This window comes from Mustela erminea, chromosome 1 (genome assembly GCF_009829155.1).
Source record: "Mustela erminea isolate mMusErm1 chromosome 1, mMusErm1.Pri, whole genome shotgun sequence".
NCBI classification, from domain to species: domain Eukaryota; kingdom Metazoa; phylum Chordata; class Mammalia; order Carnivora; family Mustelidae; genus Mustela; species Mustela erminea.
The window spans coordinates 55,308,216-55,334,570 of NC_045614.1; the positions used below are offsets into that span (position 1 = coordinate 55,308,216).

Below are 26,355 nucleotides of genomic sequence, written 5' to 3' on the forward strand. Positions count from 1 at the left end.
GGTAACACAAATATTAGAACCATCAGACAGGGACTTAAGAATAATGGCGATTGTTCTAAGAAATAAAATCTATTCAGAGAGTAAGATGGTGGTTGCCAGGGGCTGGGGGAAGGGCTCAGTGTTGAGTCAGGACAGTTTAAGTGGGAGCCGGTGCGGAAGTTCTAAAGACAGACAGTGGTGATGGTCACACAACAATGTCAATGTGCTTCTTGCTGATGAATAGTGCACTTAGAAATGGCTAAGACGGTCCATTTTATGGGGCGCCTGGGTGGCTCAGTGGGTTAAAGCGTCTGCCTTCGGCTCGGGTCATGATCCCCAGAGTCCTGGGATGGAGCCTGCATTGGGCTCTCTGCTCAGCGGGGAGCCTGCTTCCTCCTCTCTCTCTCTGCCTGCCTCTCTGCCTACTTGTGGTCTCTATCTGTCAAATAAATAAATACAATCTTAAAAAAAAAAAAAAGAAATGGCTAAGATGGTCCATTTTATGTTACGTGTTTTGTACTTCAATACAAAATTTTTTTAAAGTCCATTTTAAAAAATGACAGTGAAAATCAGAGAGCCCAGACATACACCTGTCCCCTCACTCTGTTCTAAAGGGAGACAGTTTACTTTCATGCTATGAGGAAGAGGACAGTCAATGGCTAATTTGATCTAAAACCTCGAAAGCCTGAACTTGCAAGCAGAGGTGGGATTTTCCTTCTGGGAATCTGAGGCTTGGTCTGAGTGACTGCAGTTAGAAGCAAAGTGCCTCCACTCTCTGATGCAACCTGTGACCACTTCCTGAAGGAGTTCCCAGTGCTCACAAACCTGGAGCCGACTCTAAACCTCCAGGCCTACATTTCATGACATTCCTCAGGGCTGGGTGAAGAAAAGACAGACCCGATGTGGGAAAGAGAGGAACAGTCCTTGTGTACATCTCTGTGTGTCAGTGAAAGGAGCAGGACCACGTGCATGGACAGGTGGATATGTTTTCATGCAAGAATATGTGTGAGGTTGCAGGTCTGAACGTGTAAGTGACGCGTGCAGGCATGTCAGGCTGGTGGCTAAGAAAGGCTCCCGTTCAAACCCAGCTCCCACGCTGAGACCTGAGGGATCGTGAGGAAGCAACCTGTCTCTCCAGGCCTCAGTTTCCTTGCTTGTGACACTGGGCTGATAATAGTTCCCCTGAGGATTAGAGAACACAGGGCACGATCCCCTGCTAACAGAGGCAGCCGTGGTCACCAGGAGAAGGATGCTACACAGGAATTTGCCACAGCCTTTCCTGAAAAGCTGGTGAGGATGACTTCTCCCCCTTCTAAAACTTTCCCATCCCGTCTTCCTTACTGCTCCCATTGTTCCCTTGCCCTCCACCAAAATATGAGGATCATGGCAGGGGAGGGGTCACCTTGGCCACTGCTCTTAGAGTCACACTTCCCAAAGCCTCTCCCATCACCTAACAGTTTTCTGCTAACAGGCTGCTAAATGGATTTATAATTTGGCTTGGTTGTCAGTACTCTCTCCTAGTGAGCTTATCAGTGGCATTTCAGACCTGGTATCAGGTGGGTACTGGGCCCCATTTTACGGTGGTGGGATGTGGCTCATCCTAGAAAATGTATCTCCAACTTAGCTACCTTTGTGGGGAGTTACAGCAATGGTTTGATGTGAGCATAAAACCCACGTGAATGCTACCACCTCCAGGAAACCTTCCCTGGTTCTTACAACCAATAAGTACTTCCCAGATTCTACTGAAGGCAATGTGGAGACGTAGAAGGCTTTATAAAATGGGGGAATGGCACCACCAGTCATATTTTAACAGGATCACTCTGAATGAAATGGCAGGGTTGGAGGTGATGAGGCCTGAGGTGGGTAGTGGCCATGGGGAGGGAGAGGCAGAGCCCCAGCCTGTCCTTTAGCCTCTCAAGCCACTGAGCTCTGCTCTGGCACTGGGCAGGACCCACCTGTCTATGGCCCAGGCAGAGTCCTAGCCTGATCCCAGGAAGTGTACAATAGGGGCTGCTAATCCAGAGCAGGCCCAGTGTGGTATCCCCAGGCAGCTGGAGAGACAGAAGCCAGCCTGTGCCAGGCACAGCACCTAACCCCAGTCTTCAAGAAAGCTGGGGGAAGGCACTGCGGGGGCTCTGGCTGCAGCGCCTCCAGTTCCTTCTGCAGGAGGGTGCCACTTGCAGGAGGGAAGACAAGGCCCTTCCTGGCCCAGTCTTCCTTTTAGGAAACAGAGGCATCCCTGGCTAAGTGAGATGCAGAGAAGCCAGACCATCTGCTGCTATGTCCGTCACAACAGCGCAAGGGACGCCAAAGCATTCCCGTCTGTGGCTACACTGAAGGAAATCTTATGTATGTACAGGATGCCAAAACAACATGCACCAAGGAGCTCATGGACCCTAGAGCTGGAGGGCAGACGTCCCGATGATGATGACATGTCTGATGTACCGATTTTCACATCCAGATGCCTTTCGCCTCCACACTCAGCACACCATCTCTTCAGACTCTTGTCCTACCTCATCTACCCTGCTGCCATCTTCCACCTATGCTGGGTTGCTCTCTGTCTCTGATGTGACCTATGCTTCTCACTCTCCATGCCTCTGCCCAGGCTAGGCCCCTTTCCGGGCACAACTTTCCTCTCTCTGCTTTTGAGGCATGTGTCCTCCCTATGGGAGCACCTTCCACATCATCTCTTCTCACAGCCCCGGATGGCAGGGATGGTTTCCTTCTCTGAAACATGTAGCATTTTCTCTCTCCCTTATGATGCTTATCATGTCCACATGTTTACTCCTCCATACACTGTGATATCCTCTGTGCTGGGATTCATGTCTTAACTCTATATCACCAGTCCCCAACACAAGACTGACATGGAGTAGGTGTCCCATAGATGTGACTCTCCTCCTCTTCTTCTACCTGTGGATGACTCACTAAAACGATGCTCTGTGTATTTGCCACAGCAGAGCTGAGGAAGGACTCGGCAGGCATAGCACCATCACTCCCACCTCTGCCTGTGGAACATATCACTAACTGACCATCAAACTCCTTTCCCCCTGAGCTAGGAATCAGCCTCAGGATACTTCTCAACACAAAGGTCTAGTCTCATTTTAGTGGAGCAGAAAATATGGGACACAAGTAATCAACATACCACTCGAATAGAGTTGGGACATGGGATAAAGTTGGCCATCCTTGGCAGAAAACTATTTACTAAATACCAGGTACACTCTAGCAGAACCAGGCGTGCACTTAGAGCTCACATATTCTTGTAGACAAGTGGTTTTCAAACTTTTGTGAGCAAAATATCTACCTGGGGCATTTGTTAAAAATGTATATCCCTGGACCTGCCCCAGAGATATTCTAAGGAGTGCCTAGGAATCTGTAACTTACAAGGCACTCCAGGTGCTGAAGCAGAGGGTCTCAGACCACAATCAGGACATTACTCACCAGATCTGTACAAGTCTGTAGCCCCCTCACTACTGTAATGGTGAACCAGCGACCCAGACAGGAATACACAGTACCTGAGCTCACACAGCAACTGTCAGGGCCAGAAGCCGAGGGCCAAGAACTCTTTGACAGGTCCCAGCAGATGGTTGCCTGTAGCACCCCCAGAAGTGGAGTATCACAAGGCAGACCTGGGCAGACTAGAGGGAGTCCTAGACCTGAATCCCAGAGAAGGAGCCCAGGAAACAGACTTACCCCCTGCTCCATGCTGTCATTGGCACGGTCTGTGACTTTGGAGATGAGAGTCAGTGCACCTGTGGAGGGAAGCAGAGAAGATAGCAGGCCTTCTGTAGAGGAGGGCCAGTCCAGGAGCCACCATCCTCGCCTCTCTTCTGTCCTCTCCTCTCTCCCACCCACTCCCCAAGATCACTGCCATTGCAGGGGCTTGTCTGTGGATGGCACCAAGTTTTCCCACAGCTGGATCAGGTTACAGGCCCAACCCTTGTTGTGCTGCTACTGCCTAAGTGTCCTTGACAGTGATTTGACCATTTTATACCTTAGTTCCCTTGGCTGTAAACTGAATATGTTAAAATAGGGACTGCCCTGGTAGTTCATATGCATGGGCAGTCACATAGAACTGGGAGGAAATAGGGACACTACGGTGACTTTTTGAGACCTGACACCACCTCCTAGCACCAAATCCTGATTACTGCCCGCTTCTTTGACTGGATGACAGCCCATCCCAGGGATGCCTGGCCTGAGGTGAGGGGGAATCATCTCAGAAGCCCCAGAGGTTTCCTGCCCACTGCATATCCAGCTGCCAGGGAGGGGGCTATATCCTGCACCAGAGCTGGGAGAACAGGGACCTAAAGAGGAACATGTCATCCTCCAGGTTCATGCTGCACTTACCCTGCGTGTTATCGTACTCAGCTGAGTCCGGGCTAAGGTTGTTTAAATAGTCTGCAAGGGAAAAAAAAAAGTCTTCAAGGAGAACAAGAGCCAGGGTTAGTTTGCCTCTGGGAGGCCAGTCCCTCCTGTCCACAGCAGGAGCCCCCCTTCCAGACTTGGAAGATAAGTGCCAGAAGAATGGGGTATCTACCCTCTCACCCCTGTTAGCCCTCCACACCACCACACTAGAACAAAACAGTCTCCTGAATCATCACCAGCATCACTGCCAGCACTGCTAGTCATTCACTCATTCAACAAGTCTCCATTGAGTGCTTGCTGTGTGCGGGGCACTGTGCTATGCCTTTGGCATATGGACACAGACAAGGTAAATCCCTGCCTCTTGAGAAGCACACTGTCTACTGGGGGAACAGATGTGACCATCAACACACTGGAGTGTGATATATTAAACCTTTAACACATTTATGCCCAAAAGTTCTACATGGGCTGGCCTCTCTCTAGTGACCTCTCCATGTCACTCACTCATTCTGGCAATGCTGGCACTCTTACTATTGCTTGAACACGCCAAGCCTGTTAATACCCTCAGGCCCTTGCACTCACTACTCCCTCTACAGGTACTCTCTTTCTCCAGATCTTCATGTCCTCACTTGGCAGAGATCTCTATGGAGTGTTACCTCCTCAGAGAGGTCCTTCCTGAGTGCTGTATCTAATTCAGAGCCCGATTATGCCCCATCCCCTCAGCCCACTTTATTTTCTTCAGAGTTCTTATCAATGACATATCTTTATTTCCTTGTTAGTTTGTTAAAGTATAAACTCCACAGTGTCACAGAGTTTTGGCTGTTTAATTCACTGCTGTATCTCTAGCATCTAGCACGGAACCTTGTACACAGTAGATGCTCAATAAACGTTCGCTGAATTAAATGAACAAATTCCATGTCTGTTGGCCCTAATATACTTTCCTTATGGCCTTGGTCACTACCTGGAATTACACGCATAGCTCTATGTGTGGGTGTCCATCTCTCTTACTGGGACAGCAGTTCCCCGGGTGTGGTGTCTTTGTCCATTTGGGAGTCAGCTGGGTGAATGAGTCTGGAGCTCAGGAGAGAGGTGTGGTGTTTCTGGCAGGTGGAGGGAGAGGGGGGATGACTCCCTGTGGAGAGTTTGTAATACAGGAAGGAAGGGAAGAGGACCTAGCACTGAGCCCCAAGAAACACTAACATTAATGAAAGAGTTGACGTAGGGAGGTTGTCAATACAGATGGAGAAGGGCAGTAGAGAGGTCTCAGGGAGGCAGGGGGAAAGAGAAGCCTCAGAATGAGAGGGCTGAAAAGCAGAAAGTGGTCAATGGTTAAGCCACAGAGATGGCCACAGCAGGTTCAAAGTGGAAAATGTCCACTGATTGGGCCATAAGAAGGGCTTGGTGATAAGAACAGCTTTAGGGAAACAAGACACCCCACCAAGGAAATGCAGAATGGGGGAAGGGATGAGTTTCTTTGTTTTAGGATGGGGGAGGCTGAAGTAAGACACAGAAGGTGGCCACTGAAGTGAGGTTTCCATGTTGGCAGCAGGGGGTCCAAAGCTCAGCTGGAGGGAAGGTGGGGGCAGAGTCTAGCATGTCTGGAGAAGCAGGTGCCAGGAACTGAGAGTAGTCCTCCCCCAACCACCCCACCCCCATGGTGGGAGGGGAGGTTGTCATCACACAGTTGGCCACCATCACCAGCACCCCTTCTCAGGTGCCCGCCCCCACAACATCTCAGTGCATCCTGACCTCCTGTGGGGCCCACCTGTGAGGAGCACTTGGTACTGGAAGAGGCGCTGAACCACCCGCAGCAGCCGGTGCTTCACATTCTGGCCACCTCCTTGCTGACTCTGCTGCTCCCAAGAGATAAAAAGGACAAAACTCCATCAGAGACCTCTGTCTCAAGGCACCAGGCTCACAGCATCCTTCATACACTGTTCCATCCACACATTTTCCTTGTCACACTGAGCGTCTCCCCAATCTATAAAACTAGGATCCCCTCCTCCAGGAAGGCCTCCCAGATTAGCACCACCGTGCTGTGACAGTTCCTTCCTTCAAGCTCACATTCAGTGCTACATTCAGTAACATGGATCTACTAATCCCTGCTTTGCATCTAATATTAATAAAAGGGAAAAAGCCCCCATTTTTCTGTCTAGTAACTGGATACCCAGTTTGTTGGTCCATTGTTGGTCACTCCAGTGGCTGCGGCCCTAGCTTGCTTTATGCTTTTCTACTGGGACAGGAGAATGGTCACTAAAACCCTCACCATGCTGGGGGCTCAAAGAGTTGTCATCGATCATCCATGAGGGAATGTTCTTGGTTCTAGGTCTTCCCTCCTACTGGGTCACCCTCTCCTCCCCCAGCCAGGTCTTCCCCTCTGGCCTCAGACCTACCAAGAAGCCCTACTGATTTACAATAAGCCCTTCCATGCCCACCCCACCCTGTATCCTTAGGGCAGGTTCTTAGAGGACCAAGGGACCCACCTCGAACTCACGGACAGCAGCTGCCAGCCGGGGAGAATGCAGGCAGTTCTCACTGAGCAGACTCAGATACCTGTCGAACTGCAGGATGTGAGTGGCATGGTGGTCAAAATCCTGCTCCCGGGCCAGGAAGACGTCAGCCACCTTCTGCTGGCCCTCCCTGCAGCCGGGGAGGGGGGCGGGACAGCGAGAACTAAGCCTTTTGACCAGCACAGTGTTCACTGGTGAGCGCTGGAGTCACATTACTGGGTGGCAACCCCATCTTGACCCTCGTGCTTGTTTTACTTTAGGCAAGTGACTGAACACCTGTGTCTCAGCTTCTGCATCGGTCAAATGGAGACACCATTTCACATGCTGGGTTTTAAGAGCCCCCCGCCCAGTGTTATGGAGGGAAGTAGGGGCAGGAGTCCATGGACAGCTCACCAGTGCAACAGTCTCTCCCCCAGCTCCTCCAGGATCCCCTGATGAAGGTCTCGGATGGCTGGGAGTTCACTCAGGCCACGCCTCAGCTCCTCCCTGGCCAACGTGTCTTTGCCCTCCTGGTCTGTTTCATCCAAGGCCCTCATGACAGCTCCATGGAAATCCTGAAACACCAAAGGCCTGTTACCACAGCTCACAGGACTGAGCACAAGTTCTCCCTGGGAGTTCCCCCCACGGCTTTGAAGCCCTGACCTACACAGATAGTATAGGACTTTTGGCCAGCATTTCAGACCCCAGCATTCTCACCTGTAAAACAGGGGTGATAACACACACCTGGTGATCACAGATAACTCGTGCCCCAAAAGCACCCAATATAATGCCTGCTACAGTGGAGGGTGTTAAGCATGTTCATTCCTGAACTTGGGTCATGCTCTTCAGGTAACCCTCTCTTTGAAGTAATATAAAGTGCTCTACCATTATCCATCTTTGAAAAGGTTCATGCACTGTGTTGCTTTAAAACAAAGGCTAGGGGTACCTGGGTGGCTTAGTGGGTTAAAAGCCTCTGCCTTCAGCTCAGGTCATGATCCCAGGATCCTGGGATTGAGCCCCGCATCGGGCTCTCAATCCCAGGATCCTGGGATTGAGCCCCGCATCGGGCTCTCTGCTCAGCGTGGAGCCTGCTTCCCTTCCTCTCTCTGCCTACCTGTGATCTCTGTCTGTCTAAATAAATAGATAAAAATCTTAAATAATAGATAAATAAAATAAATAAATAAAAATAAAACAAAGGCTAAAGAAATCACAGGCAACTCCTCTATGGTGTGTTAAGCAGTCACTGAAAATGATACAGATGGTGACTATGTACAGATTTTCATATCCTAGAGCCAGGAATCAAGAAGGGATACAAAGTTATCTTTCTACCTTAACACAGTTCTGTAAAACAGAAACAAAGGAAAAAGCTAAAAGGAAATCAGTCAAAATGTAAACAGTAGTTATATCAGGGCTCTAAGATTAGGAATGATTTTTTTCTTCCCTGTTTTCTAAAATTTTTGTATTATGATTAATTACTTAAAAATTCAACTAAATTGAATGAACATTAAAATGATAACAAATGCAAAACATTTTTCTCACAAGAACAAGTTTTTACCTTTAAATACACCTGCTCTTGCATGAACCAGAGCTCTGTAGTTTTAAATATATGGAATATACTGAAACCACCTCAAATTGTGGAGCAGTGCTCATTAGGAAAAACATTAGCATCAGAGGTCAGGTGGTCCAGTCCAAATAAAGGTCAAATCACCTTTATAATATTTAGGAAAGATGACCACACTGCCTTGTTTGATTGCCTCCCTAATGGAGAACTCACTACCGAGCAAGACAGTTAATTCCACTGCTGAACGATTTTCATTGCTAGAATGGTCTCTTTACATTGAGATCTGAAAGGGGAAAATGCCAGAGAGGATGAGCAGCCCCTCCTCCAGGAAGTCCTACTGATGTTCTCTCACAGTAAAGGAATGCAAGAGAAGGGGAGGGCTAGGAAAAAAAGGCAGGGATAGGTCAGGGTCAGAGAGAAGGACAAGGGGAGAGAGAAAGAAAAATGAGAAAGCAGAGAGAAAGAGAGAGAGAGAACGATGGAGGGGAAAGAGATAGGGGAGGAGGGACTGACGAGAGAGCAGGACAGAGAATGGGAGAGGTAGCACATTCTGTGCCCTCCCCTCCTCCAGTATCTGTAATGAGGCTGCAGTCAGACAGAGGACACCAGATGTGGGGGTTACGAAGGTCTCTACTTCCTGAACACCTCATCCTGTCTGAAGCTGACCTCCTGCTGCTGCAACCTGCTCTGCCGGGAACTGGGGGGAAGGATGAGAAGAGGACGGCTCACCCTGGCCTGCGGTCCCAAGGAGGGAGGATGAGCCGGCTTTTCCTGAGGCCGGCCCTCATCAGCCCCAGTCAAGTGCAATTTGAAGGTCTCAGGACACCTCTAGTCCCATCACTGAGGTCAGAAACTTGGGGCTGAATCTTGAACTAATGAAGAGACTCTCTGGCTGAAGGCATGAGTGTCCTTAAGTGGATGCCACATGCTAGAGCTATAATTAGAAACCAAATCCCATTGCCCCTAAGCTATCAGAGCCTTTCCTGAAAGCACGTTTCAGAGGGTGGAGAAAGTGTCATCTACAAGAGAGAGGCAAGTAGGGGGAGGTGGTGTTTAGTTCTTATTTCCGCCCACAGCTGGCTCTGGGACACTGGGGTTGTTCTGAACCTGGAGTGGGGGTTTCTCTGCTGACACAGGGCAGGAGGACCCTCCCACTCTTCCTTATGAGTCTCCATGGTTAGGACCCAGCCTTCAGCTCTGCAGGTTCTTCTCAGCCTTGGCATCCCAGAAAAAGAAAGAAAACATCCTGATGTAGACAGTAATCCCTCTTGATTGGGCAGCTGGTTGACAGGACTTTCAACACATTGTTATTGGCTCTGCGCCAGGTTCAAGCTCAGATACACCAAAAGAGCAATTGATGACTGTGGATAAGCTGTCACCTACATGAGCCTCCGTTTCCTCACCTGTAAAATGGAGATGACAATACCACTAAACACAGCACAAGGCTGCTGAGAGGCTCATCCTGACGTTTAAAACTGCTTTGTAAACTATGAAGTGCTGTCCCCATGGCAGTTGTGATTATATTGTAGTTATGACATCTTCAGAGCAGGGTCACATCTGTTTTGTTTCCTGCTGTGTTTCTAAAGTCCAACAGAGCATGTGACACAGAGGAGTTTTATAGTACTCACTGACTACTGACTGACTGAAAGACCTTTAATTAACGGAAAAGGAGAGTGAGCCACAGGGAAGCCAAGATCATAATTCGGTCACTCTGCCGCCCAGACCAGCACATAAAGGGAAAGAGGGTGAAGGCGAGGGAGAGAAGGAAGGACAAGCAAAGACAAGACTGATGGCTGCATGTGCATTGGACCCCAGGGAACTGAAATATTAGCTACTCTGCAAGCTAGTTTCTCATCTGTAATTAATTCTCACTAAATTGACTCAGTCCCAATGGGCAGTATGGCCATCATCAACATGACTCATTTCAAAAACCAGAGCATAATTGGACTCGCCACAAACATCCGTTCTTAAAACTCATGCATCGGCTGGCGGTGCCAAGTGCCAGCCACACCATCCATCACTCCCTGAAAGGTTTCTGCTGTCTCAATAGTTCTGGCCATTACTGCAACCAGGGTCTCTCAGATGGAAGAAAAAAAAGGAGGTAGGAGATACCCGGCTTTTATCCCCTTATTCATTCAACATATATTCTGACTGCCTGTTCTGCACGAAGCCCTGAGGAAAGAGTGAAATTAAGAAATGCTATTCTGCCCTCAAAGAGTTTGCAATCTAGAGAAAAAGAGGAGTAAAACCACAATTTCTACTCAGAGGTCTAAGTGCTGTGATGGAGAAAGCATAGGAGCCACAGCTGGCCACAAGGGAGACCTGGCTTACTGCTCAGAAAGCATGCCAGAAAGGCAACACCTCCACTGAGATAAGAGGGGAGTGTTTCAGGCAGAGGGACAGCATGTGCAAAGGCCCTGAGGTGGAGAAGGAAGTAACTTGAGTATGTCTTGGGTACAGTGTGTGTGTGCACCTTGCAGAAAATGTACAGGATTAGAATATGATGGCACTGGAAGATCATACAGAGAACCCATCCCACAGGGCCCTGCAGACTTTTAAAGGAACTTGGGTTTCATTCCGGGGTGACAGGGAACTACTGGATCAAATTTCTATCTTAGAAAATTTACTTTGTTGGAAGAACAAACTGAAGGTGGCCAGAATGAGGGCAAGACAAGTGAGAAGGCTGTCCTAGTCATCCAGGAGAGAGGCCCAGACCCAATGGTGGTCATGGGGATGGAGAGAGGGGATGGATGAGAGATACTAAGGAAGAAGAACTGAATGGCCTAATGCCTGCAGGGTCCAGTACAAACCCCCTCTGGGCTCAAGGATTTCCTCATGTAGTCCACCTTCTCACCATGTTCACTTCCCAGATCCCTGTGGAGCTCCTGTCCAGCCTTAGAGATTCTAGGCTCCAAGCCAACGCCTAGAGAACACAAATGAGTCCTTGTCTACCTGGACAGTTGTGTATGTGTGACCTTGGGCAAGTCACTTCATCTCTATGGACCTCAATTTCCTCCTTTGCTAAATGGGGATACAAATACCTTCTTCACAGAGTTTGTGCACACTGCCTTCTGCTATGTTTTAGGGATGATTCGTTTTTATGTTTTCCTTCTCCCCTAGATTGAGGTGCTGTAACCCCAGCACCCAGACCAGTGAAAGTGGCAACACAACAGTCAACATATACTGAACATTGTGCACCATCTGAGCTCAACACTGTACAGTCACTTTCCCATCTAGTCCTCAGAACAACCCTTTCACTTTGGCAGTATTATTTCCTTTTGCCAATAAAATAATCAGGTCCAGAGGGGTTAAATAAATTGCCCAAAGCCACTAAGATGGCAAGATTCAAGCCAAAGTCAACCTGATTCCAAAGTCTTGGCTCTTTCCCTTGTTCCATGCCAATTCCACATTTACAGATGGGCACAGACAGGGAAGTGACTTGCTCAGGTCAAGGAGGTGGAGAACCCAGTTCTCCAGAGTGATGGCCAGGGCTTCTATCCAACCACAGAGACCATAAGACAGCCTGGTGGAGAGGCCTGAGTGTGAGGACTGCCTCTCTGGCTCTGGAGCCCAGACAAGTTTCCTGGAGTTCACAGGTTCTCAGAACCCTGTCCTGGGCTTGTGGGTGGGATGGTGAAAGTAGGGACCTCCTCTGCAGGGCTTAGTCCCTTGTCCCCTTTTTCTCTTTTCCAAACCTACTACTGAGTTTTCTGGGCAGCACAGTATCTCCATTCTCTGGACTAAACAATTGGTGGGTAGTCAGAATGTCAAACCACTGATGTTGCTGCCAAAAGTCAAGTGCACTCACTGGGATCCCATCTGGCCAAACACACACAAAACTCAACCAAGACCCACATGTATCACAAACATGCACTGGCAGGCCATGAGCTATCCAGGAGACATGGCTTCACCTGGCCTGGTCAGTCACTGGAGGATACTTTGGAACCCTGAAAACAATTCTGTGTCGGGGCACACAAAGACTTTTTTTTTCTTAAGAGAGGGAGGAAGAGGAAGCGGGGGCAGAGGGATAGGGAGAGAAAATCTTAAGCAGGCTCCATGCCCAGCTCAGAGCCCAATGTGGGGCTCGATCTCATGACTACAAGATCATGACCTGAGTTGAAATCAAGAGCTGGAAGCTTAAACAACTAAGCTACCTAGGGGTCCCTAGACTTCTTAAACTGTATATAAAAAGTATGAGCCATATAGAAAAAGAAATAAATTGGACTTCATGTTAACAGATTGAATATGGAAAAAGGGAATTTGGTTGTTCTATGTACTACTGCCATCCTTGTCACTTTTCTGTAAAGTTGAATTTATTTATTTTTATTATTTTTTAAAGATTTTATTCATTGACTTGACAGACAGAGATCACAAGTAGGCAGAAAGGCAGGCAGAGAGAGAGGAAGGAAAGCAGGCTCCCCGCTGAGCAGAGAGCCCGATACAGGACTCGATCCCAGGATGCGGGGATCATGACCCAAGCCAAAGGTAGAGGCTTAACCCACTGAGCCACCCAGGTGCCCCAAAATTGAATTTATTTTTAAATAGAAGTTCAGGGGTGCCTGGATGCACAGTTGAAGGACCGACTTTCAAATCATGATCTCAGGGTGGTGAGATTGAGCCCTGTGCTGGGCTCCGTGCTCCACACTCAGTGTGGGGTCTGCTTGAAATTCTCTTTCCTTCTCCCTCTGCCCTTCCTACCTGTGCTCACTCTCTCACTAAAATAAATCTTTAAAATAGATAGATAGACAGACAGACAGAAGTTTAAAATAATTGAAAAAGTAAGATGAAAAATAATAAAATGCTTAGGAATAAATTTAACAAAAGCATACAACCTGTACTCTGGAAACAACAAAACATCACTGAAAGAAATTAGAGAATGGGTATCACTGAACATCACTGAAAGAAATTAAAGACATTAAAGAATGGGTGGCCCAGTCAGTTAACTACCTGACTCTTGATTTCGGCTCAGGTCATGATCTCCGGTTTGTGAGATCCAGCCCCACATAGGGCTTTGCACTGGGTGCTGCCTATTTAAGATTCTCTCCCTCTGCCCCTACCCTCTCTCTTAAAAAAAAAACAAATTAAAGAAGACCTATATAAATGGAAAGATGCCTCATATTCACAACTTAATACTGTTAACAGGGCAATATTCCCCAAGGTGATATACAGATTCATCTCAACCCCCATGAAAATCTCAGTTGCCCTTTTTTTTTTTTTTAAAGGATAAGCTGACAAGCTGATTCTAAAATTCACATGGAGATACAAGGGACCCAGAACAGCCAAAACTATCTTGGAAAAGAGAAACAAAGTTGGAAGACTCACATTTCCTTATTTCAAAACTTCCTAGAGGGCTACAGGAATCAAGGTTGTGTGGTATCAGCGTGCCTGGCTAGCTGCTGATTAACTGTCTGACTCTTGGTTTCAGCTCAGGTCAGGGTCTCATGGGTCATGAGACTGAGCCACATGTTGGGTTCCCTGCTCAGTGGGAAGTCTGCTTGAAGATTCTCTCCCTCTGGACCTCCCCCTGCTCTCTCTCTCTCTCTCTCTCTAGCTCAAATAAATAAATAAATCATTAAAAAAAAAAAAGACTACGTGCTATTGGCATAGGACAGAGATAAAGATCAAGGGAATAGAATTAAGAGCCCAGAAATAAATCCAGAAATGTTTATGGTGATTTTTAACAAGGGTGCCAAGCAAATTCAGTGGGGAAAAAAGCCTTTTCAACAAACGATGCTGAGAAATTTGGATATCCATATTCAAAAGGATGAATCTGGACTCCTTCTTTATACCATCTATAAAAATTAACCCAGAATCAAACACTTACATGTAAGAGCTAAAACTATAAAACTCTTTAAAGAAAATATGGGATATATCTTTGTGATTTGGGACTAGAAAAGCTTTCTTAGATATGACACCAAAAGCACAAGCAACAAAACAAATTAGATTACACCAAAATTAAAAACTTCTATGCTTCCAAGGACACTCTTGAGAGAGTGAAAAGACAACCCACAGAATGAGAGGAAATATTTGCAAATCACAGATCTGATAAGGGACTTGTATGCAGAATTACAATGGAAAGATAACCCATTAAAAAATGGGCAATGGGTTTGAAGGCATTTCTCCAAAGAAAATATACAGATGACCAAGAAGCACATGAAAAGATGTCTGACATCATTAGTCATTAGGGAAATGCAAAATCAAAACCACAATGAAATCTCATTTTGTACCCACCAGGATGGCCATAACAAAAAAGACAGATAAAAACAAGTCCTGCAAGGAGGTGGGAGAAATTGGAACACTCACACACTATTAGTGGGAATCTAAAATGGTGCAGCCACTTTGGAAAACAGCTGGTGGTTCCTCAAAAGGTTAAAAAGTTACCACATGATCCAGCAATTGCACTTAAAGGTATATTCCTAAGAGAATGGAAAACATATGTTCATTACAAGAATTTACCCATGAATGTTCACAGAAGCATTTTCAGAATAGTCAAAAAGTGGGAAGCACTCAAATGTCCATCAGCTGATGAATGGATAGACAAAATGTGGCCTATCCACACAACGGGATGTTAGCCACGGAAAGGGATGAAGTACTGAGACATACAACAATGTGGACAACCTTGAATACATTATACTAGTGAAAGACATCGATGACAAAAGGGTACGGTTTATGTGAAATGTCAAGAACAGGAAAATCTACAGAGACAGGACTAGACAGCTGGGTGCCTAGGGCTGAGGTGGGCTGATGGGGAGCGGCAGCTTAGGCGACTGTACTTTCTTTCTGGGGTGATGAGAATATGCCAAAATTGACTGTCGTGATGATTACATAGCTCTGAGCATGCTAAAAACCATTGCATTTTACACTTTACATGGTTGAATTGTATAGAACGAGATTTACATCTCAACTAAGCTATTAAAAAATGGAACAGGGAGACCACAGATTGGGAGAATATTCACAGTGCACGTATCTGAAAATAGACTTGTGTCCAGAATATTTAAGGAATTCCCTACAGATCTGTAAGAAAAAGACAGACAGCCCAATTAAAAAATAAGCAAAAGACTTCAAATGTGGATTTCCAAATGGCTAATAAACAGAAAAGATACTCAATTTCATCGACCATCGGGGAAATGCAAGCTAAACCCACAAAGAGAAACCACCATCAGCAGCCACGAGTACGAAGACTGACAATACCAGTGTACTCGCAGCATGAGGAACATTACTCTCAGATGTTGGGGGTGGAAGTATGTATCACTTCAACCACTTTGAAAACCTATTTGGCAGTTCCTAATAAAAGCTGGATCTGTGCTTCCTCTATAGCCAATAATTCCATTCCAGGTAGATACTGAGGAGAAATGATTGCTCATGTTCCCTCAAGACATGTGTGAGAACATTCACAGCAACTTTATAATAGCCCGAGATAAATGATCATTAACAAAGGGATGGATACGCCAATGGTGGTATATCGACACAGAATAATACTTGGATGAATCTCACATATTGCGTTGTGCTAAGGAAGCCAGACACAAAAGAATATGTAATTCACGATTCCATTCGTATGAGGTCCAACAACAGGCTAAACCAATCAAATGTGGTGGAAAGCAAAATAATGGTAACCTCTGGTGGGTGACATGGACTGGAGAGGGGCACAAAGGCATCTTCTGGGATGATGAAAATATTATGAGTGGTAGTTACAAGTAGAGAGAGAGAGAGAGAGAGAGAGAGAGACACACACACACACACACACACAAATCTTAAGCCCTGCTCTTAAGATTTGTGCATGTAACTGTATGTAAGTTACAAAACATTTTTTAAAAAAGAAAGCTGCTCTCTGAGGTCCCTGGGTGAGGGAAGACAAGGGCTCCTTTCCCCCATTGCCTCGCATCTCTTCCAAGCCCTTCATTTAAAGTTAAAGTCTTGGGCCTGGAGTTCATAGTCCAACCTACCTCCACACCTGCTCACTCTGCATACCAGGACTTCTCCAAGATGAGCATGCTTCACAATCATCTGTGGGACTTTTTCAAACCCCCCATTGCTGGGCCTGCCTCCAGAGCTTCCATTTGGGAGGCTGGGGATGGGGCTGGATAATTTTCATTTCTCCCATGGTCCCAGGTAATGCTGCTGCTGCTGGTCATGGGATCACACTTTGAGCACCACTGCTTTACAGGAATCCTCTTTTCCAGCCTCTGTGTCTTTGTTCTGTGCTTCTGGCATCTAATCCATATCTTGTTCATCTTTTAAAGCTGCTTCAAATGCCACCTCCATCATGAAGCTCTCCTGGGCTACTTCAGCAGTCAGTCTACAGCCTCCAGAACTCTGGGGTCACAGCCTGAAGGGAACCACCCTGATCTCAGAAAGTCTCTGAAGTCTCATATTTTAGCTTATGTATTAAGGCATGTTTTACATTATTCTCTAAAATATATCCATGTGTGATTTAATTTATTTAAAAATATATATCTAAAGCAAAGCAGAAGCTCATAGAAAAGTGTCCTGTTGGACACCTACTACTACATACCTCAGGCAGGGTTATGTGTATCCCAGCCTGAAAAGCAATGGCTTTGCAAAATTTTGCATTGTCAGGCTATGTACTTACTCTGTATGTTTGTTATCTTCTCTCCAATTATGCGGAGAGCAGACTGTGTCTCATTCACTTAAGTTTCACCCTTAGATTGGCCGAGCTTTGTTTATAACTGTGCTGAATGAATGTTTTTAAACCATCTATTTTAAAGCTTCTGGCTATCTGCACAACCAGGGTTGGGGACCAGTGTTCTAGAGGATGCTTGTCTTGAAGGGGCAGGGAATCACAAAGAACTCGTGCTGAAGGGACCTTACAGGATCATCTGTTTGTGGGCCTCAAATGGTACTGCCCATCAGCATCTCTTGGAGGGTTCATTAAAACACAGATGGCCACCCCCCCCACCGAGTTTCTGATCTCACAGCTGTGGGGTGGGGCTCAAGAATATGCATTTCTTATAAGTTCCCTGATAATGCTGGTGCCACTGGTTTGGGGACCACATTGGGAAAACCACTTTCTTGGTCGACTATTTCTCACACTGTGCTCCATGGAGCCTCAGAGGGAGGCAAGCAGAGGTACCTTAAGGGAGGTAGAGGCAGGGCCCAAACTTTGGCCTCCACCCACCTTTGAACCAAAGCATCTCTCCTTTTAGCTAGTCTTCGGGGTTCCAGGTAAAATTCCATTTGAAGACAAGCTTCCATGGCTAAAAATGTCTGAGTCCCACTGGCCATCTCAGGGTGAAGGATTAAAAGGGAGAGAGACTTTCCAGGGTTACCCAGCAATTCCTTTTCTTGAACTGAATTTCTTGAACCCCACACACGTGGGGTAGGAACCCCTTTCCTGAGAACTCCCCAAGAGCTACTACATTCATACTTCCCAGTACGGAGAGCTCATCCCCCCTCCCAGGCAGTTCAAATGGAAAGAAAGCACATCTCACACTGAACCAAAATCCGTCTCTCTCTGGGTCCACAAAGATCAATGAGTTCATTGATTGTGCCCTGGGAGAGCCTGCAAGAACTCAGAAACAGGGTCCTCTCCACTCAATTAAAACTTACTTCTTAATGTTGTCTGCGGATATGGGCGCAAAGATAAAAGTAAGAGACAGACACACAATCTTCCTAGATCTACACAACTTCCCCAGCTTGAGGCCATCTAGGAGTTTGGCCTGGGTTAACCTCTTGGTCCCCCAGCATCACCCCCTTCCATCCAACCCACCAGACCAACCTTCCCCCAAACTCCTTCACTGCATCTGCCCTGCTCAAGTCCTCAGGGCTCCCAAATTCTTCTACCTCCCTTTTGAAAGGCCCTGGGGCATGATATTCAGGCTTTCCCTGAAGACCAGCTTTCTAGTCACACTTCCTGTAAACCCCACACCCCCAAACCCTCCACTCTGTCCACTTGTTCCTGCTGCTCCTATCCCCCGGAAGGCCTGTTCCTACTTTCTGTCCATCAATGCCATCTCAACATCCTCTTCCAGGAGGCCTTCTCTGACTTCCTTCGTCCTGCTCACACTGATTCCCCCTCCTAATGCTCCCTAAACCTAAACAGACTGTTCTACTTCTGTTTGTTTCCTCCCCTTCTCAGGGCTCTGGAGTCATATGGCCCTGGCCCTACTTCTTACTGGCTGTGTGACCTTGGGCAAGTCACTCATTTTCTCTGAGACTCAGTTTTGGACTCATTCAACCATCTGAGAACTCTTTACTGAGTACAGAGTGTGTGTAGTTAAAAGACATAACGTATGTGACTGTCAAGCACATAACGGAAGGTCAACAGATGCCCATGCCGCCCTCCTCTACGGCACCAGTGTCCAGGTACACTGGACACTGGCTGTGCTGAGAAGCCAGAGCTGTCTTGGAGAGGAAAGAAGGGACAGTAATCGGAGGCAAACTGATAGCAACAATTCAGATAAACTCATAAATCTGACACTGAGTCCCTCTAGATCCTGCACTTGCCCCAGTTCTGTCAGCGCCAAGGCCACGGTTGAATTAAACATGCATGTAGTGCTAAGGGAGGGCTGTCCTGTTCCTCCAAGCAGTCTGAGAAATCTGGCTCTGTCCTGGGCAATCCTGATGCCCTTTCAGGCGGCTACACCACAGAGCAAGGTGGGTGCGGGAGGTGCTATCAAGGGACAGATTCAGGGAGGATCTGAGAAGCTTCTCATCTGCCTTTCTGCACTGTGTTCTCCTAATACTCCTCCCTTAGTCCATCTGACCCTTTCACAAAAACCTGCCAGGAGGGTCACCTGGGTGGCTGTTTTGTTAAGCGCCTGACTTCAGCACAGGTCATGATCTCAGCATCCTGGGATGGAGCCGCAGGGCCTGGGACTGAGCCCTGTCTTGTTGTCATCATCATCCTCGCTCTTGTCCTTGGGCTCCCTGCTCAGTGGGGAGTCTGCTTGGTCCTCTCCCTCTGCCCCTCCTCCCATTCTTGCACACTCTCTTTCTCTCTCAAATAAATTGAAAAACAAACAAACAAAAAACAACTCCCCCCAAAACCGAAAACCTGCCAGGACCCCAGTGCTTGAAACCCCCTCCCCATCCCACACATTGCCTCAGGGAACTCCAGGCCACTTCCGGGCCTTCAGTTGATATCTCCACACTTAATCACTTCTGGTGCACATCCTCTGCCCAGCAATCACTGGGATGTCCTTCCCCCACCCCTCACACTTCACAGAACCCACACTAAACTCCTCATCACCCTTGTGTCTAGATAGACCCCTTCCAACATTTGCTGCTCTGGTGAGTCAGCAAGTCAGATATCTGAGGTCAGCCTGGACCCCTTTCTTCCTCTCCCGCCCCCTACAGCCAGCAATCACCAAGCACATCACCCTCCCATCTGCCCACAGTACTCCAGTCCAGTGTCACCTTCTGCTGGAATCACCCAATGGCCTCCCCACAGACATTCAGGATCAAAACCAACCCCCAACACGATTCATGGGACCCTGCCCACTCTGCCCCTCACGTCTCACCACTCTGTCACTCATGCACACACCACAGCCATGCAACACTTCTTTCAGCTCCCAAAGATGCCACTTTCTGAATGATTCCAGACCTTTGCATATACAAATCCTCTTGCCAGGTACAAGCTTCCTCACCTGGTCGACTACTCCCCATCCTTCAGGTATCAGCTTAGACATGTGTCCTCTGGGAATTCTTCTCCAGCCTCCAGAAGACTCGGACGGGGGCCTCCTCTGAACTTCTCAGGCTCAGTACACCCCTATCATTGTACTAATATTGTCCCTTTTGTGCTTGTCTCCTTCCTAGACTGTCAGTTCCTGAAGGGCAAGGACCCAGTACCCAGCACGTTAGAGGTGCTTGGGAAAGATTTCTGACTGAAAAAGTGGTAAGACTGCTGGAAGGATTAGCCCCACCATCACTCATTCATCAGATATTTACTGAGCCCTGATGGTGTACCAAGCCTCACAAGACACTGGCAATGGGACCAGTCAAGCTCTTTGCCCTCAACGAACACTGAGTTTAGTGAGGGAGATAAGACAGTAAATAAGCACCTGAGAATAGCCCCAAAATAAATGAAGCAAAGTGGACAGAATGGAAGCGAGAGAGAGACAACTCAGTAATCAATACCCCACTCCCAGTAAGGGACAGAAGGATGAGACAGAAAGCCAGCAAGGATATAGAAGACTCAAACAGCACCACCGATCAGCCTGACCTAAGTGACATCTATAGGACACCCACCAGCTAGAGCAGAAAACACACATTTTTCAAGCACACATGGAACATTCTCTAGGATAGACTATATGGCAGGCCAAAAACAAATCTCAATAAGTTTAAAACCACACAAAGCACATTCTCCAACCAGGATAGAATTAAAAATCAGCAGTAAGAGAAAATTTGGGAAATTCACAAATAGTTGGAAATGGGACAACATAATTTTAAATAACTCATGGGTCAAAGAAGAAATCACAAGGGGAATTAGAAAGTATTTGGAGCTGAACAAAAATGAAAATACGACATAAGTAAATAAATACATAAATTAGATGATTTTAGATATGAAAGGTTCCATGAAGAAAATAAAATGAAGTATGAGATGGTGCAGAAGAGGAGGCACAGCTGTGGTTCCTTACCCTCCCCCAGCATCCACACCCTTGCCATGGCCTCTTCTTAGGGAGAGCAGATCACTATCCCCCATCTTTGGGCAAGGGCATGGCATTGGGCAGAAGTGATGATAGGCCAGTCATGAGCCTGAATCTCAGAAGACCTCTGGTGTTTCTGCTTGTTCCCTGCCATCACCATGGGAAGGGCCTTCCCTGGTTGCCTGCTGTCCCTTTAGCCTGGGTCCCAGAATGAACATATAAGAAGCACAGCCACTGAGTTGAACCGAACTTTGACCAATTGATTTCCAGTTGACCCAGACTATATTTTCCCCAAATGGCTCATAACAATATCTCCTATCTCACATGGTCATTATGCAATGTAAGCTTGGTATTTCTCCCACTGATACTGGAAACTATCCCCTCCCCTTGAACTTGGGTAGACGTATGTGACTTTCTCCACTACTAGAGTATGATATAAGTGGTGCTACGTGACGTAAGCCTGGAATGTAAAAATGCCACGCACTTCCTCTTGGCTCTCTCTTGGGACACCAACTCTTGGAATGCAGCCACCATGCTGTGAGGAAGCCCAAACTTGCCCAAGCAGAGAGACCACATGGAGAGGCCACAAGTGAGTGTTCTGGTCAACAGCCCAAATGAGGTCCCAGACAATAGCCAGCCCTAACCACCAGCCATGAAAGATGACACTTGGGGTGATTCTAACCTCTGGCCATCAAGTTTCCCTTGGTCCTGAAGTCCTCCCCAGACACTGGGGAACAGAGACACACTCTTCCAACCTTGCCTGGTCCAAACTTCTGGCCCAGTGAATTTGCAAGCATAATAATATGGTTGTTCTGCCACGAAGTTTTGGGCACCACTTCTTTGAGCTGACAGCAGAATGAGAAGGAGGAACTGGTTATGAGAAGATCAGGGGTAGGACATTCCAGCGGCAGAAAAGCGTGTGAAAAGTCATGGAATGGAAATGCATCTGTAGTATGTGAAGAAGAGTGGGAAGGCCCAGAGTTGCTAAAGCGAACAATGAAAGTGGTAGGAGGCAGCACCAGAGAGGTAGGTGGGGAGGGATCAGATCATGTCTGATGGGCCTCTTAGAGGAGGGGGCCTCTCTTGGGGAATCAGATGGTGATAACTTCCAGGATTACCTCTCCCTGTTGGCAGACTGGCTTCTTTTTTTTTTTTTTTTTTAAAGATTTTATTTATTTATTTGACAGAGAGAGATCACAAGGAGGCAGAGAGGCAGGCAGAGAGAAAGAGGAGGAAGCAGGCTCCTTGCCGAGCAGAGAGCCCGATGTGGGACTCGATCCCAGGACCCTGAGATCATGACCTGAGCCGAAGGCAGCGGCTTAACCCACTGAGCCACCCAGGCGCCTGGCAGACTGGCTTCTGAAAAGGGCTTCAACGCCTTAGGCCAAAGGAGGAACCCATGGTAGGAATTTTTCAGCTCTTGCTAGGGAGGGATTTTTTTTTTAATATGAGAAAGCACAGCACTGATGATATCCACAGGACGTAACTGTTCAAAGTCTATAATGACTCACTACCTGGCCTGGCATTTCAGGTACTTGGTTTTTGGACCAATCATTCAACCCCCAATTCCACTTCCAACCTGCCTTTCCAAACTTATCCATGTTCTAACCATGTGTGACGATGCACCATTCTCCAGACATATCATGTACTTTCAGGTCTGTGAGAATTTCCATGCTGACCACCTGCCTTACGTGCCCTCTTCCATCAGGTTCCTTCAGAGTCTATCTTAGGGGTACTTCTTTTGCCAGTCTTCTTAGATACCCCAAAGGGGAATAAGTCTCTCCCTTCCCCTCCTGATTTTGCACAAAACTATAATTGTGCAAATTATACTTACTGTGGAGTAGCATAACTGTCCACCTATTTCTCCTCCCCACTCCATCCTTTCCCCCACAAATAAGAGACACCTATTCAAGGGCAGATTCCAGGCCTTATTTATCTTAGGGGCTCGAAAGCCCATCTCAGTGCCACACAGGCACTGTAAAAATCCTGTGATGTCTGATTCAAGAGGAATAAGCCAGGTGGATGGATGATTGGATGGATAGGTGAGTGGGTGGGTGAGTGGATGGGTGGACGGGAGGATGGCCGGATGGCTGGAGGGATGGGTAGACCTCTGAATAGTGGATGAACTGAAGGAAGGTATGAGCGGGAACACAGATATGGCATAAGGGGGCATAGATTAAAGGACAGATGAGTGGTTGAAAAGCTGGGTACATGATTGGACGAGAATTTGATTATACAGATAGATGGGCAGGGGGATGAATGAATATATGACTGGGTTTCTGGAAGGACAGAAAGAAGTCTTTAAACCAGAAGTTAACAAAGCCTTTCTGTAAAGGGCCACACCATAAATATTTAAGGTTTGTGGACCACATACAGTCTCAGTCATATATTCTTCACCTCTTTTTTTTCTTTTTTCTTTTTCCAAGCATAAATTGCCCCACGAGGAGAATTTTATTGATGGCACTAGTTTATTTCCCTCTTAAAAGACCAACAGCAACCAAATGAAGTGAACATAACCTCAAGAATTTATTGTCTTCATAATATAACAAAATATGAAGCTTAGAACTGACTCACTGGCCCTTTCTCTTCTTATCTCCTCCCAGTTCAAAATGCTTGCATCTCCTAATAGCCAGCATTCTCTTAGGTCTGCAAGTGCGCTCAACACATTCAAGCCTCAGCACAATCTTCTTTGTAGTTTAAGCCTTTTTCTGGAAAATCGGCTTAGTCTGCCCGCCATAGCCACTTCGCCTCCTTTCATAATGCCGCTTCGCCTGGGCATAGAGAGTCTTTGCCTTTCTTGTATGTGTCATTTTGTGGGGTTGGTGCTTGCCACACTTCTTGCAGAAAGTCCATTTAGGAACGTTCACCATGGTCGTGAGAGTGCTATCGCCACGGAAAGCTCACCTTTTTTTTTTTTTTCCAATTATATATTTGACAAGGGTCTAGTATCTAAAATATATGGAAAACTCTTACATCTTTTCTTTTTTTTTGAAGTACAGCTGATGCATCTTCTTTGTCTTTTTTTCATAAACATTTAAAACACATAGGGGTGCCGGGGTGGCTCATCTGTTTAAGTGGCTAACCTCAGCTTAGGTCATGACCTCAGGGTTCTGGGATGGATCCCCTTGAGTTAGGCTCCCTGCCCAGCAGGGAGTCTGCTTTTCCCTCTCCTTTTGCCCCTCTCCCACTCAGCCCCCCTAAATAAATAAACAAAATCTTAAATAAATAAAATAAATAAACATATAAAATCCATTTTAGTTAACAGGCTATGTAAAAGTGGGATCTTGCTTATTAGGATTCAATTCCTGATGACCAGAACGTTTAGTAATCCCTGAGTTAGTTCTGTCTACCAGTTCACAAGTACAGGGTTGAATCACAAACACAGAAGGCCACAGGCCACCCTATCCCCACTCAAAACAACATAATGCAGCCAGGGGCCTTCTAGCTGGGGAGGTTCAGAATGCATGATCAGCCTTTCTCATCTCTGGGCAGCTTTGGGATTTCAATACCATCAAATCTATAAGGAGGAATTCTGAGAGATAACCTGCCAATCTTAGCACTCAGAGATGGATCCAGTCTGGGAGTGGTGGAGAATGTCTCGAAGTTTATGGGTTTCCTTTGGACTCATGTCCCTGGCTTGGACTTGGAGTCACACTGGGGCTTTTCTTCCACTTCTGTCCCCATACACACTGACGTCATAAATGGAGCTCTGGACCACAATTTCCCGAAACTAGCTTAAGAGTTGTGACTTTTATGGGTTCTTTTTATTTTCCTCCTCAGGATATTATTATGGATTACCAGTGGTTTCAGCATCTTTCCAACTGGCAGGAAGCAATGCAAACACAGATGGAAGTTTCCCAGTTAAAACGCTCTTAACAAAGTCATAAAACAAAAAGCCCAGCCTCTCAGTCATGCTGCCAGCTCAGAGGCAAGTGATAGAGGAAAAAAGCAAAAATAAAAACAGGATACTGACTCTTCCTGCCCTTCCTAAAGAGATATTCTAGGTGTTAAGAGGGTGGTACACTTCATACCTGAGGTCTTTGGGGTTTAATAATGAACACAAACCTTTCATCCTAAAGGCAAAACGGAGGCACTGGGCGCACAGAGTAGTGCTCTGTCCTGCTTCTGGGGACCTGGGGGCCCCTGCTCACATAGCAATGCAACACTAGGGTGATGTCACTGACAGGGACCTCAGCTGGATTCTGCAGGAGACCTGGGTTGGTGCTGGGGCTCTGCTGCATCCAGAAAGGTCCTTGCCACAGAGAGCTCCAAAGGCAGTTGGGAGATGCAGGATTAACACATGACAGTGCACGGGGAGTACAGGGTGTTCACTCTGGCTCAGTCACTCTCTCTGGGCCTCTATGTCACCACAGACAATATGTCTAGGGTGGACATTCCCAGCTCTGATGTTCTTGGATAGACATGGTGAACAATGCAGAACAGTGTGGCATCAGATACTAAACTACTAGGGGACTGGAAATGGCTTAGAGACCTCAGGGAGCAGGTGCCCTTGATGCTCCCTCACTTCCCACATCTCTGTTGTACCCTCTTCTCTCATTCCTCCTTATGACTCATCCCAAAAGTCACCACCTCGGGGAATGATTCCCCCAGGTTGTCAGTCCTTCCCCCTGTGCCCCAGATAATTTCTCATTTTCTAATCTGTTTTCTTTGCTGGCCAGAGAGCTCCTGGGAAAGGACTTGTCTGATCTGACTTTCTATTTCCCATCTCTTGTCACACAAGAGCTCAGAATTCATCAAAACATGTTTGTTGAAGTGAACTAAACTGACTGCAAAAGGAGACCTTCCAGACAGTTTTGCGGGTGGCAGTGCCTGATACCCAGGCAGTCTCCACATCTGGCCTCCTTTCCTCAGAAAGTCCACAGGATTTCCTCTCCAATGGCTCAGGTGTTAACCGCCCCAGTGCTGAGATGACTGAGAAAGCCTCTCTATACCCCAGCTGTTCTGTCATTGTGCTAACATACCTTCTTCTCCAGAAGTATCTAAACATATATACACATATATATATGCCCCCCACACATGCATGCACCAACACATGTATAATCACACACCCACCTAAACTCGCACACACAGCAATGACCCTGAATTACATCTGTCCTCTTTCCTCCTTCCTCAACAAGAGGGCTGAGGAAACTGCAAACATCCTTCCAGAAACCTTAGCACAGCCCCTAATAGACCCCCAGTCCAGGCAGAGAGACATACCCATGGAAAGCACAGTGCTATTCACCTTCTGAAGCACATGAACCAAGAGACAGATGTCCACAAAAAGCCTTGGTGGGTATCTGTCTGCTGCCAAGCCTCTGTTCATTGAAATCACCTGTCTCATTGCTGCTTTTCTGCCTCT

At 47.0% G+C, this 26,355-nt stretch overlaps 1 protein-coding gene and 1 pseudogene across 1 annotated transcript in view; both read right to left on the bottom strand.

The window, feature by feature from the left end:
* Window positions 1-26,355, bottom strand: part of FGD5 (FYVE, RhoGEF and PH domain containing 5) — a 121,028-nt gene that overhangs the window by 26,459 nt on the left and 68,214 nt on the right. Inside the window, exons 6-10 of the mRNA XM_032306022.1 lie at window positions 7,242-7,402; window positions 6,822-6,978; window positions 6,104-6,191; window positions 4,324-4,374; window positions 3,670-3,728 (exon numbers count right to left, since the gene is read on the bottom strand). Coding sequence (XP_032161913.1) covers window positions 3,670-3,728; window positions 4,324-4,374; window positions 6,104-6,191; window positions 6,822-6,978; window positions 7,242-7,402 — 516 coding nt within the window. The remainder of the gene's footprint in view (window positions 1-3,669; window positions 3,729-4,323; window positions 4,375-6,103; window positions 6,192-6,821; window positions 6,979-7,241; window positions 7,403-26,355) is intronic.
* On the bottom strand, window positions 22,431-23,960 carry LOC116570094 (annotated as a pseudogene).